Source organism: Coloeus monedula (genome assembly GCF_965178545.1).
Source record: "Coloeus monedula genome assembly, chromosome: 19".
Taxonomy (NCBI): domain Eukaryota; kingdom Metazoa; phylum Chordata; class Aves; order Passeriformes; family Corvidae; genus Coloeus; species Coloeus monedula.
In genome coordinates, this window is record NC_138799.1 from 5,111,866 (window position 1) to 5,125,383 (window position 13,518).

At 52.3% G+C, this 13,518-nt stretch overlaps 1 protein-coding gene across 1 annotated transcript in view; it reads right to left on the reverse strand.

Moving 5' to 3' along the window:
• MYO15B (myosin XVB) overlaps positions 1-13,518 on the reverse strand; it is a gene marked incomplete at both ends in the record, with an annotated part of 41,186 nt that overhangs the window by 2,136 nt on the left and 25,532 nt on the right. The window contains 26 exons of the mRNA XM_082294192.1: positions 218-345; positions 704-852; positions 1,193-1,283; positions 1,427-1,504; positions 1,787-1,881; positions 2,134-2,264; positions 2,835-2,911; positions 3,281-3,357; positions 3,709-3,781; positions 4,018-4,081; positions 4,188-4,300; positions 4,562-4,722; positions 5,016-5,127; positions 5,264-5,405; positions 5,850-5,968; positions 6,173-6,291; positions 6,773-6,848; positions 7,087-7,146; positions 7,688-7,803; positions 9,222-9,429; positions 9,956-10,046; positions 10,164-10,368; positions 11,219-11,315; positions 11,792-12,013; positions 12,562-12,656; positions 12,832-12,942. Of these exons, the coding sequence (XP_082150318.1) occupies positions 218-345; positions 704-852; positions 1,193-1,283; positions 1,427-1,504; positions 1,787-1,881; positions 2,134-2,264; positions 2,835-2,911; positions 3,281-3,357; positions 3,709-3,781; positions 4,018-4,081; positions 4,188-4,300; positions 4,562-4,722; positions 5,016-5,127; positions 5,264-5,405; positions 5,850-5,968; positions 6,173-6,291; positions 6,773-6,848; positions 7,087-7,146; positions 7,688-7,803; positions 9,222-9,429; positions 9,956-10,046; positions 10,164-10,368; positions 11,219-11,315; positions 11,792-12,013; positions 12,562-12,656; positions 12,832-12,942 (3,010 nt within the window). The remainder of the gene's footprint in view (positions 1-217; positions 346-703; positions 853-1,192; positions 1,284-1,426; positions 1,505-1,786; positions 1,882-2,133; positions 2,265-2,834; positions 2,912-3,280; positions 3,358-3,708; positions 3,782-4,017; positions 4,082-4,187; positions 4,301-4,561; positions 4,723-5,015; positions 5,128-5,263; positions 5,406-5,849; positions 5,969-6,172; positions 6,292-6,772; positions 6,849-7,086; positions 7,147-7,687; positions 7,804-9,221; positions 9,430-9,955; positions 10,047-10,163; positions 10,369-11,218; positions 11,316-11,791; positions 12,014-12,561; positions 12,657-12,831; positions 12,943-13,518) is intronic.

The window sequence follows — 13,518 nt, forward strand, 5'->3', positions numbered from 1 at the left end:
AAAGGAGGATTCACCCAAGCCATGAGCTCATCCCTTTCCTTCTTGGTGTTACAAACCCATGGCAATCAAATGAAATGACCATGGCACCCTCATGACACTCTGTTCTCCAGCACTGGACATTTCTTAATTAACCAGAGAGTATTTCCAGGTACCTGCTCCTAACCCCTGTGGTGCCTATGGCCAGCACAGAGAGAGATCCCCTCTGCCACAGACGTACCTGGAGGGAGTAGAGTTCTGCTGCTCCACTTTGGCCCAGTACTGGAACACTGCCAAAAGGCCCACCTGCATCTCTGTTTCTTTACTCTGGCGCAGCAGGATCCTCCCATTCAGGTAATCCCACAGCACCTGAGGGGCAGCACAGCAAAGAGGCCTTTGTTAAACCTGCCAGATGGTACAGGCAGGTCTGGGCAGTGCCAGGCTGCACAGACCCACACCCTGCCTTGCTGATAATGCAAAACAAAGGCTCTCTGGGCTCAGGAAGAGCCTGAGGAGCTGCACAATGTGTGGAGCAGCACTGCTCCAGGCTAGGGCCACAGGCACAGAGCCTTCCTGGCATCCATAGCTTCAGTGTTCAGTCACTCCCAGAAACAGCACACAAAGCCTATCAGCCAAAGCCCTCCTGCTTTTTCAGCCCCCTTGGCACTTTCCCGTTGGCCTGGACACTACATCTGTCCCTGCTAGGGAGGGTCCTGCTCTTGCTTACCTGTCCATAATGGACGTCTGTGTAAATTTGGTTGTCAAAGTGCAGAGGTGTCCTCCAGGTGAGCCTGCGTAAGGTCACAGTGACCAGCTTGTCCTCCAGCAGGTAATCATGGAGATACTCCTCCAGTTTAATTGGCCTCACCATTTTACCTACGTGACACAGAGACAGGGTCATCCATCCCTCTTGGTGGAAGGGCTGGGACAGGAGCCTTCCTGCCCACCTCAGCTCCACCCTGCCCTTAGACTCCAACCATCAGCCGTTCCAAAGGGACACGGAGCCACACACCTCTTTCAGGAACAAGCAACACAGCCTGAGCAGCATCAATCCTTAACCCTAATACACAGGGAAACTGCTTAGGAGGACCCTCCCAGGAGCCAGCAAGGGTGGAGGAACTATTCCAAGCAGGAGCTGTAAAGCTCCCTGTTACAGAGGCTGCTGGAAGAGAGAAGCTCCATGCTGGTCTTTACTTGCCAAGATTTTTGTTGTCACTCCTGATGGCAAAGAGAACAAAGTCCTGTATCTCTTGCTGTTCACCTATTCCCATCTGCTCACAGATCTCCTGCAAGAGCTCCTTGGCCACCTGAAGCAAGGAAAGAAGGAAATGAATACAGTGACCAGGCAAGCCCAAGGGCAGGTAGACACATTATTCCTTGTCAGATAAGGGATTTCCCTGGTGTGGCTCAGAGTCCAGACCAGTGAAGGAATTCACAGCTGGAAACTCACAGTGAATGTCCTGATCTTGGTGAGGTATTCCATGCCTCCAGGCATCAGCACCACCAGCCGGCGGGCACCGTGTCCCTTCTGCAAAGGACAGCGTTCAGGCAGCAAGACACACAGGGTCCCATCAGCCCCACATGTGTTTCTCCCTCTTCCTCCTCATCCCTGCCTTCCACTGCTTGTCCATAGCACCTGCCTTTTCCCTGGCCACTCCGTGGCATTGCACTTCCCAAGCTCCTTCCATCCACATGCTCCATTTCCTCTCCTGGAACACCATCTGCCTCTGTCACGCTGCCCGTGGCACCTCCAAGCAACCCTCTGCCCTCTCCCTCTTCCCACCATCCCCACTTCCCTGCCCCTCCATACCAGCAGTGCCTCCATCTCCACAGGGAAAGGGAGGTGCCGACGGCCCCCGTACAGGAAGTTTTTCCGCAGGTTGCTCTGGCAGATCTTGGCTACATCTGCAGGAAAAGGAAAAAGCTCCATGTGCTGAGCCAAACAGAGAACTAAACATCATGTCCTATGGTGTTGGGTCATCCTGGATGGGTCAAATTTAACCCCTGGTCACTTCTAGGGGAGCAGAGAGACTTGACCTCACCTCCCACCCTCCCAGGACACATGAGGAGCCAGCAACAGTTTCCAGGACAGGGGAATGACAGGATGGGGGGGATTAGATCTAGAATATTTGCTCTACAGGACACAAACAGTCTCACCGTGGTGGGTGCTGGATGGATCACTGCTGGCCAGCTGCAGGAACTTGGTGGCATAGGGCATGAGGATTTTGGAAGGCAGGAAGTACCCAGTGAGCAGGTTTAAGAGCAACCAGCCCCGCAGCTCGCTCTCCCTGGGGAACAGAAAGGTCTGTGGGCACCTTGGGACAAGACAATTCCTGCTCTGAGCAGCTCAAAGTGAGCCCAGAACACCTCTGGCAGTTGGCAGAAAAGGAGGTGTCAGCCCTTGGGCAGAGGTTTCTTGTGCTGAGCAAGAGGTTGATACAGTTATTCCAATAGCAAGCAAAGAAAAGGAACAGTCAAGGCCACTCGGACGCCACTGCTGCCACCTCACAGGGCAGTGTGGGGCCAAGCCAGTCCTTGGCTGATTTTTATCAATTCCCCAAGGCTGGGAGGAGAAATCAGAGCTCTGAGCAGCACCACGACCAGGAGCCACCAGGAACGTTTACTGGTGCCCAGATAGATCAGCAGCCAGAAATACAAGGAGAAATATCCACTGAAGTGAAAATGCCACACCCAGTGATGGGAAAAATTTCCTGAGTGCTCAGCAGATGCTTCAGCACTGGAGCAGCTGGGGACAACACATCATGAGGAGACACCCTCTCCCCTGGCCCTGGTGTCCCTGCAGCAGATGGTTCTTCTCCAGCTGTGCACACACAGGAGCTGGCAGTGCTGGTACTCACTGGTGAGGGTTGTAGGTGACCTGTTTGATGACCTGGCAGTAGATCTCATCGTGCAAATTCTCCTTCTCCTTGCACAGCTGCATCCAGAGAGGAGAAAACAGAGAGAGGATAAGAGCATCAGAGACATTCCCAGGTCATCTCTGTGCCCTTCCTCTCCCAGCTTCAGAGCTCTGCCAGTTTGGCTTAAAGTTTGGCCTTTGCAGCCTCTGGTCTCCAGTGCTATTTTGGCTCAAAGAAGGAGAGAGGAGAGGCAGGTTGTGCTCTCATCCAGACAGTGATAACCAGGGAAACCATTTACATGCAACCCCTCCCCACAGTCTGTTTCAGCTCCCTTCCTCATGTAGGAGGTGGCATTATGGCTCTCCCTGCTCTTTTCCTTCCCAGCAAGGTCTTGGCCCTCCGTTCCCATTGGTGCTGCTGCACTTTTCCCAGGGAAGCTCACAAACCTGAAGGATTTCATAGATGCACTGGACCTCAGCCTGGTGCTTGTGTTTTGGCTGATCTCCCATGAACCGCATCAGCGCTGCAAGGCAAAGCCTGGCCTTTAGTCTGAGCAGGGGTGGTTCTGCCATGGGGCTGGCAGTGGGCAAGGAAGCGTCCTGAAAACTCCTCTGCTATTACAAGGCTTGCACTGGACACCTGAAGTCAGCCCAAAGCCCAGGCAGAGTGTTCTGGGACAGTTTGCACTCAAGGCAACATCCCTTTTGCTGGAAGTTTTCAGCATGGACACAGGTGGTTACGAACTGCAGAAATGCCTTAGGAGGGGCCCTCCTCGCCCTGTTTCCACTCCCACTGGGCCCCACAGTGTCTGTGTGAGCCCACCCCGAGCACCCCACTCCCCCCTCTGCAGTGCTGTGCCCAGGGAGGTCCTTACTCTGGAAGTTCTTGGTAGCCAGCTCGTTCAGCTCACTGTCAGAGTACCGGAGCAAAGACGCCTGGATTGGGACCTACAGGGGTGACACAGGGATAAACCAGGGATGTGGATCACACAGAGCTGTGCTCTGCAGGCTTCACCACAGACCGAGCTCCCAGGATCTCACAGGCAGCACCGAAGAGTAGGGGACACCTACACTTGTCCAGAGACTGCAGCCAAGGATCTGTTCTTTGGCCATGTGGGGGCAAAGCCAGAGGCAGTGCTGGAGCTGGGGTTCTGGCTGTGGCCAGGGGGAGGGACGGGGCTCACCTTGGTGTGCCTCACCAGGTCAGCTACACTCTTCTTCTCAGCAGACATCCCCTTCAGGCCCTGCCTAGACAGAGGAGAGGGAACATGCAGTCCAAGAAATACCCCCAGAAACAGCCTGGTGTGGGTCAGGCTACCCTGGTCCTGTTTGGGAAGGAGCACAGCCTACTCACATGGACTGAGCCTCTCGGAAGTAGGTGGTGGCGAAGTCAGTCATGGTGTAATGGTCACCAGCAGGGACTAACATGGTGCTGTTGGCTTCTGGTGTCAGGCTGAGGACAGAACTCTGCAGGAACACCACCAAAGCTGCCCTAAAACATCAGCTGAGGAACTGCAGTGTGTATTCTCAGCTGCCAGACCTCATCTGCATGTGGTGCCTCCCCTCCAACACTATGATGGATTTGAGTGTCTCATCTGCAAAGACTAAGCACTCACCATCTTCCCTCTGCCCTCAGAGGTCAGACACTACCAGAGCCATGCACCCACCCTGGCAGCTCCCACAGAGCCCGGCCACGGCCCCTGGATGTTCCTCTCCAGCACTGCTCACCTCCCTGCTGGTGTTCCTGCTCTCTGGGGAAGCTTTCATGCTCTTCCGCTGCTCGGCCCGTCTGTCCATGCTGGTGCTGAGGTAGTCAGGGGCTGGAGCCAGCTGCACCAGGCTGGTGGGGAAGAGACCACAGCGGCCACCGGTGGAGCCGAACTGCCACCCTGGAAAAGCAACAGAGAAAGAGTCAGGAACCAGGGCAGCTGCCAAGAGAAACAAGCACTGAAGCTCTCTGCTGGCAAAGGAGAGCATCAGACTCACCAGGTTTTCCTGCATCCTGAGGTAACATATATATAACTTATCTATTCCTATAGCTAAGGCAACTGGGACAAGGTGGCTTGTCCAGCAGAGCTGGAGGCTGATACCACCAGCCCACCCTGTATTCCTCTGGTTCTGGGTACCATGGATCCAGCAGGCCCTTGATCCTGGTCCTGCCAATCCCAACAAACCCCCTCACCTGGCTCCACGCCCTGCATGGGCAGCAGCTCGATGAGGTCGCCCTTCTTGAAGCTGAGCAGGCTCTTGTCATCCACGACGTAGCTGCGCAGAGCCACGACATAGTTGGTGTCCTGGGGAAAGGGCCATGGCCAGGTCAGTTCTCATCCCAGGGATGCAAAGGGCTCGGGTGATGTCATCCCACTGACAGTCTCAGGTTCATCTGGGAAACCACCTTCATTCCCTACTGCATTCCAGCTGCTGCCTCACCTGCCTCAGCTCCTGGATGAAGAGTTCCACCATGGCCTTGATGCACGGAGCCTTCGGAGAGTGCAGGATGAGCTGCTCTGTCTTCAGGGAGAACTCCAGGGAATTGCTGCCCTTGAGCTCCACTGACAGCACATCTGCAAAGCTGGGAACACAAGGCAGCGTGCTCAGGCTCCTGCTGCCAGAGCTTGGCGTGCAGAACGTGGGGATGGGAGCCCATTCCAAGGACTGGGAATGGAGACATGCCTCTACACGCTCCATGTTGGCCATTCACCAGCTGCTCATGGCTTTCACCCTGAGGAGCCCCCTGTGATGACACACACGGAGCTGACTCACCCCCAGCGCTCACTTGTTGTAAGCAAAGCTCAAGTAGGAAGGAAAAGGAAAAGCCAGAATCATTAGCAGGAGGGTCAGTGACTCACAGGTGGCCTGTGAGTCACTGAGAGGTGAGCACAGCACTTGCACTGAGCCAAGAGAGCACAGCTCGACTTGGAATTTTCAGCTCCCCCATTCAGTTTGCCTCCAGCACCCTGTGTGACACTCTGTGTGACAAACTGTCCCCCTGCAGCAACCTGGGCCTTTTGCTCACCAGTAGCTGCACAGGATCTTGAGGTGCTCAGGACGGTATCCAGCTGCTTTCTCCACCTTCAGTAGCCTCATGCCCCGGTGAGAAACACCCAGGATCTGCACATCACTTCCCTTTTCACCCTGTAAGGGAAGTGCAGCACAGAGAATTGAAGGCTCCATCCCACCTGCACGGGTGGGAAAGGAGATGCCACACAAGAGGTGTGAAACCCTGCAAAGTATGGAAGGTACAGAATCACTGCAGTGTGGCCAGGCAGGGGGACACAAAGAGTGAACTGAGCCACAGCTAAAGCAAGCCCAGGGTCTGGTGAGAGAATTAAGACACACCTGAACTGGGAAAAGGCGGGAGAAATAGTTGGCCCAGTTGTCCCGAGCAGCCACTACAATCCTCTTCTTTATGCTGTCCTCCTGAATGGACTGGGCATTGTTGCCAACTTGGAACTCCGCTAGCAGGGTTACAAAACAGTTACTTGCTCAGAAAGACAAAGGTGGCCAAGTCTCCCTCTTCCCAGGGCTTCATTCCCAGCAGTCCCTCAGTGTTCACAGCACAGCAAACCACACTAAAGGGGAAAGGACACTTGCACACACCAGTCTGCTACTGGTTTCCATCCCTTTCTCCATGCAGATCATGTCAAAGGTGACAGTTGGAATTTGAAACGAACCAAAATCCTATCCTTGGGCTTCAGTTTCCTCTCCCCACAATAAACATTTCAGAAATAAGTTTTTCTGGCTCACAGGAATTTCAGGGCCATTTGGAATAAACAAACATTCCTACACTGCACTCTACGAATGTGCTTTCCTGCTGCAGTGACAAACATTTCTCCTCTGCCCTAAGTCCTGTCTGAAAGGCTTGGAGGCCAGCTCCTCATTTCAGACCAGAAGCTGGGATGGCCATAGAGGAGAAGGGGTGATGGGGTTGTTAATTACCCAGCAGATCTTTCATCTTGCGCTTCTCCTCCCTGGAAATCCGAAAGCTGGAATCAGAGAAGGTGTCACGGATGATCTGCAGAGGAAGGGAACAGAGAGGCTTCCAGTGCAAAGGCCACACCTGGCTGTGTTGGGGCTCCTGAGGCTATAAAACTGAGTCTCAGAGAGGAGTGAACAGGGGCTGGACTGGGTGGATCTGGAGAGGAGACTTGCACTGCTTGGGATGGAGAAGGGAAGGTAACTTACGCACTGTAATTATGGAGTGCTTTGTCCCCAGAGAGACAACTGGCCTTGAGCCACACTCCTGTGCTTACCTGTTCACACAGCAAGTTCAGACAATAAGGGTGGCTGAAATTTTCCTTGGGGTAAAACACCTGCAAGAGAAGAGTAATAGTGGTGTTACAGATACTGCAGAAGTAGCTCCCCAGGGATGTTCTGCAATCCATATGCCCTGCTGCCAGGGAGGAACGAGTTCATCTCCAGGGACAGGCAGGGAGGAGGCACTGTGTATGTAAACAGAAGGGCCAGGAGTGAAAGACCAAAACCTGAGTGGTGAGAGCAAGGGATGAACCCTGGTGAGTTTAGCACACTCTCCAATACTTGATTTTAAACACATTTGTACTATTTTATCAGGAAAGCACCAGGCAACAACAAATTCGGGTTTCAGATTTCTCAGCAGTCTAGAGAGGAAGGAAAGGACAGGCAGAGAAACTGGGACACAAGTGTCAGTAAGGGAGAGCAGGACCCACATTCCCCATGACATGATCCCCTGCCTCCAGCTCCTATGTCTGTGATCCCAGAACTATCTTTGTGCCCTCGTCTTACACTGAGTGCCTATGACCAAAAACCCCATTTTAACCAAAGATGGGATGAGTCTCCCCCCACCATAGCCAATCCGCAGCCAAGGAACCGAACCTCTTTGCGCAGAAAAATTTTCCAGGCAGGGTCGATATAGGAAAAGCTGACACTGCTGGTGAGCTTGTACAGCTGGGTCTTGATGCCATCATCACCTGCCACTGTCACTGCAGAGTCTGTGTGGGGACAAAGAGCAGTGAAGATGGGCTGTGAGGGCTACAAGGTACTTTCCACCCATCGAAGACCTACCAGGAGAAAGGGGACAGTTCCTGATTGAATATTCCTGTTGGGGACTCTCCTGAAGGTCAGTGACCAGCTCATAGGAGCATAAACCACTCATTCCCAACATTTCTGGTAGCATTTACACTTCCTGTATTAGCCACAGAGTTCAGTACTAAGAACAGAAACACTCCAGGCACGGGGAGCACTCACCCTCCCATGAAAATACTCCTCTGGTGCTTGAGGCTGAAGACACAGGTTTCACTTTGTGTCATTATAAACCGGCTGCTAAAGGTTTCAAAGGAACATAAAAGTTCTCCCCTGATCTTGGAGGCTGTGAGGTTGTGGTACAGGGCACCCAAAACTAGCACTGCATTGTCATTCTGCAGGTGTGTTAAAGACAGGCTCAATCTTTGAACAACTGTTCAAAGTTGTTACTTTATGAGGTAGGAATGTCTTCATTTAAGCACTTCAAACTTTCAAAACTTCAGAGTTCATAAACAAGTAAAGTAGTAATTCCCATACTTCAGCTGTTTCTGTATCCCTGTTCCAAAGCATGAAGGAATTTTTCAGGCTAATCCAGTTACTTTGACTTTCACAGGACTTCCTAAAGAACCATTTTTTAAGAGAGGAGGAACTAACAGGGAATTTCTTTTATACCAGGGAAGCTTCAGTAATGTATTTGGCTGACTGTTCCTTGCAGGTTGTGAAATGTGATGCTGATGACAATTTTGAACAGCTTGAAATACATTGGTACAGGTATCCAATGTATAAAATGAATTCAGGCTCCCACGGAAATTCAAAGGCAAAACTAAGACTGAATAACACTTCCAAGCTACTGTTGATAAGCATTAGCTCTACTTTTTTAAAGTGGACAGCATCCAAACACTCTTTGTGTGTCCAAGGTCTCCCAGGCCCAGCCTCCCTCTGAGAAACATTCCCTCATTCCTCTGCCTGTCTCTAAGATCCCTCCAGAGGTTTGTAAGGTGAAAGACCTGGCTTCCCATTCCTCCCTGGTCTAAAGTCCACCCACTGATTGCCACTTTGATAATTATGCCCCAGGTAAACAATAACAGTGCTGTGCGCTGGACCTTGACAAAGCTGTAGCCCAAAGGACCTTTCTATTTTTAGCATTTATCAGAAGGGACAAGTTAGAGCTGGGAAGTGCCAGGCTGGTTGCTGGGCCAGACTGGAACTGTGACATCTCTTTGCCTACCCACAGATCTGATTGCACAATCCCCCTGGTCTCACACAGCTCACTCAGCCTCTGGCCCACTGATGACAGGACCTGTGCCATGACTCTCCTGGGCTGATTCGAGCCCCGTCCCCTCCCCGCCCTGCTACCAAATCCCACATGGGTGAGATCAATACTCACCCTTCCCTTTGGATTCCTGCCTCCCTTGGTCCTCAGGCATTGGGGGGGGAAGAGGGGGAGCATGAGGGGCCGGGGAAGCTGGTGGGGTACCCTCTGGTCTAAAGATAGACAGGAGAGGCAACTGCTTTTCCTTGATAGAGCTGGAAGCTGAGCCTGGCTTGGGCTTGACAGGTGGAGGTGTTTTCTTCTCTTGTGGCAGAGGAGATGGCTGGAAGACAGCAAAACCATTTGAGCCAGCTTTTCTCTGCATTCCTGGGCTCTGTCCTAAGTCATCCTAGGGCAGCAGCCCACCCATGGAGCAAGATCTGTGGCAATAGCCTGCCACTGCCTTTAGATCAACACAAAATCTACAAAGACATGATCAACCAAACCCAGAGGACCAAGTATTTGAGATCAAAGCTTCCAGTTCAGAAGGGAAAAAAGGATGTTAACAAGCTAAAGCCTTGGTGCCAAATGTGGAGAACATGAGTTGCTTGCTTCCAGATCAGCCTTAATCATCTCACAAAAGGACTTACTGCTCCAGAGCCTTTTCTTCAGGACCTCAGATGACTTTACAGATTGGAACCCAGTCTAGGGTGGGCAGCACCATGGTGTGAGCTCCCAGCTACCTCATAACCCAACCAGAAATCACCTGGCTGCTACTGCAGCACCAGGGAGATCCCAGCCTGCTGGAAATGGGATGGACAGGCTCTCTCTGCTGAGCTCTTAAAGTGACCAGAGAGCAAAGAACTCACCGAAGGGAGAGGGGAGGCGTTCATCATTCCCAGCTTGGCCAGAGCCTCATTTTTGGGGTCGTTCTTCTTTATAAATGGCTTGGGTACTCTCCTACAAGGGAACAGGGAACAGCATTCTGGGGTTTGGGCACGATGGAGCCACGTGGCAGAGCTGAGATGGAGAACCCCCATCTCCCTCTTGCCCACAGGGTGGACTCCACACTCTCACCTGATGGGCTCGATGGGCTGGGGCTCGGGGGCTGGTCTGCTCTGGTACATTTTGATGATGTTCCCAATCTCGTGGCTGGGTGCAGGACGTGCCTTGGGGTCTGAAGGCTTCACTACAGGCGGCTCTCTCTTCACTTTTGGCGTCTCCTTTTTTGGCTTTGGCTCAGGAGGTGGCAAAGGGGAAGCAGGAGCTGTCGGGGTGACAACTGTAATCAACAGACCAGCAAAGGCACAGGAGAAATCCCTTTATCTCATTTGACATTCCCTTTCTTTCCCTCTGATGCTGGCTGGCCAAAGCCTTCCACAAAAAAGCAATTTGGGATCCCATTTCCCAAAGCTCAGACATTCTTCTTTTTTCTCTCCTGTCAAGATGCAGACTCCCAGAAGAGCCAGATCCTTTCCTCCTCTGCCTGAACCATGGCCTGATGTTCCTGGAAAGTTCTTCCTTGTCAACCAGCCTGGGTCTGCACTGCACATCTTACCTGGCTCTGGTTTAGGGACAGGCTTCACTTCTTTCCTCTTCTCCTGCTCATCTTTTTTCCTCTTCTCCTGCTCCTCTCTTTTCCTCTTCTCCTGCTCCTCTCTTTTCCTCTCCTCCTGCTCCTCTCTTTTCCTCTCCTCCTCCTCCTCCTCCTCCTTTGGCTGGGGTTTTGCTGGAGGAGTCCAGGTTTTGCTAGGTCTGACTTTCTTCACTCGGATGTGCTGCTCTCCTGCACAGAAAGGGGGATTTGAACTGGTCAAACCCACACAGAAAATCTGGCACTGATGGCACAGTTCCCACTCTTGCCTCAGTCAGCAAAAACCTGTTTCCTAGAGTGAGGGAGAATGTGGCAGTCATAAGCCCAGAGATTTCTAGAAAATTGGCCCCTCAGCAGCTCGCAGTCTGAACTGTAGCTAGCTGAACAAGAACCCAAAACTCCTGCACACACATCACCAGCAGCTCCCGCAGGGATTAGCTGGGTTCCAGGCAGGGAGACAAGAACACCTGGGCATGCCAGGAAGGCTGCAGAGCAAGGTGTTATGATGAGTGAAACTCCCCAAGTGGCAGACGCTCACCCATCTTCTGGAAGTACTCTCTCTTCTGCTGGAAGGTTTCCCGAGGATAGTCATCATCCCCACTGCTGGAGAACTCCTCTTCCATGTAGTCATAATCCTGCAGACAGTGCACAACTTGTTTAATTGGCACCAGCCAGCAGTACCCCTGCAGTGCCCTTCAGCTCAGGGGTGATTTTGTCTCAAAAAGTTTTGATCTAGAACCTCTCCCCATCCAGGAGTGTCCCAACAGATCAGTTTCTAACACAAGGAATCCTCAGCCAAGCACAAAGAAGGATTATATTAGAGGCCTGCTGGAAGATAAAGAACTCGGAGTAATTCATTTCCCTGTGGAAAAATTCAGTTTAAGTGGAAATGAATTGGCCAACCCTGCAGCCAAACCCCCACAGAGCAAATGCCACCAAGGTTTGATCCTTAAAGACTCAGCAAGCAGACTTTGAAAAGTCTCAGTATCATCAGTAAGCACAAATCTCTGCTCTCCTCTCTGCCAAACCACCACCACACAGGGATGGATGCAGGGCTAACACCAAACATGAAATTCAGGCCAAATCCAGCAGGGCTGTTTGTTGCTCATACCGGCTCTTTTGCCTTAACTGGTGGCTCTGGAGACCTCGGTGGTGTTGCAGCAGCCTGGCTGCTGGAAGGCTGCTTGGGTTTTGGGAGAGTGGCTGGGGATGAGGCTTGTGCTGGGCTTGAGACTCTTGGCCTTGAGTTTTCAAGAGACTTTTGCTGTTTCTGCAGCTCCTGCTGCTGCTGCTGCTGGGAAATGCTCATGGCTTGAAGGGTCATCTGCTGGGCCTGGGGAAGGAATTGCAAGGTCCATGAGCTCTAGGCTACACAAACCCAGCCACCAGTCACGGGCTGTCCTGCTTTTTCACTCTTAATCACAAAACATCCACATGGTGCACTGCAAATTTCCCAGTATGTGGACAAGGCATGCCCAGGGACTCTTCTCCCAGCTGGCCAAGGATGCAGAGCTCCTAACACCCCCAAAAGGCTCAGCTGCCAGCCTGCGACTGCCATGCACTCACAGGGCTTTGCACAGAAAGCAGAATGCATCTGTAGCAAATCCCAGCTTAAAACCCCATGGGAACTGCAGCTGAATCTTCTCAGGGCCTGCTCCTGTCCCTGCTCCTCACTCACTGATGGTGCCTCAATGTCCCCACGGACACAAAGGGGCAAGAAAAGGGGTCCCAGTTTTGCAGGGAATAATCCCCACTTTATAGAGTTCACCCCAGCACAGAGTGACACGGAGCAGGCCCAAAGAGGAGGAGAGCTGGGCTCCCCTCCAAGGCACAAACACCAGTGCATGGTTCTTCCCCAGTTCCTGGGGCCCTTCCACTCACCATGAGCATGGCTTGCTGGTTGATAAAGGCTTGCTGCTGTGCTGCCAGCTGGCTGGGATCTACAGCTGGCACCACGGGCTGGGCCATCACCATGGCTGTGGAAGACAACACAATCATCTTCAAAATCCTACAGGTGAACATTCCCCACAGAGCCTGAGCATCAGCCTGGAGTGTTCACTGAGCCCTTCACCTGACACTGAAATGCACAGGCTCCACTGACACCCCCCTCCCATCCCCTTCCCTCTAGAGTTACAGAAACACTGCTCTTACATGGCATAGGTGCAACCCCACCAACCCCTGGCATCATGGGCATGGCTGCTGGCATCCCCACCATGGAGGGCATGGGCTGGTAAACTGGTGCTTGAGTCATTCCAGGGAAGCCTAGAGGCAAAAGACCAAGTGCACAGTGCTTTTGGAGAACTCCAAATGAGAATATCCTGAGATATTCTCACTTCTGGTGCTCTCCACATGCACCAATCACAACAGGACACAGCAAAACTCAGGTGGAAAAAGGAAACAGAAGAAAGATGTGTGGCCTGCCAGAATTTAAATAGCAGTATCCAGACTCTGTTTCTGCAACATGGCTTAGGACACCACCATTCTTCATGATTAAGATTATAAATAATTTGTGCCTGTGTCTGATTACAGAGGAGGGTTTCTCTTGAGGGCTGGGCAAAGATCTCTGGGGCTGGGACTGTCACATCTGTATTGGTCTCTTTGCAGTGGGTGGCAAGGCTGGATGAACAACGAGCCCTGGCCTGGATAGCATTGTGTGTCACGTGGAGGAGCTGTGGGGAGAAAGGAATTCCTCTGCTCTCAGCAGTCAAGTCTCACATGGGGTCACAAACAAACCCCACTGAGTGCAAAGCCAGCAGAGCAAAGGGTGTGGGGGTCAGACTCAGCTGGGAGGAGTCAGCACACAGCACAAATCTACTGAACCATGATGTCACCACCAGT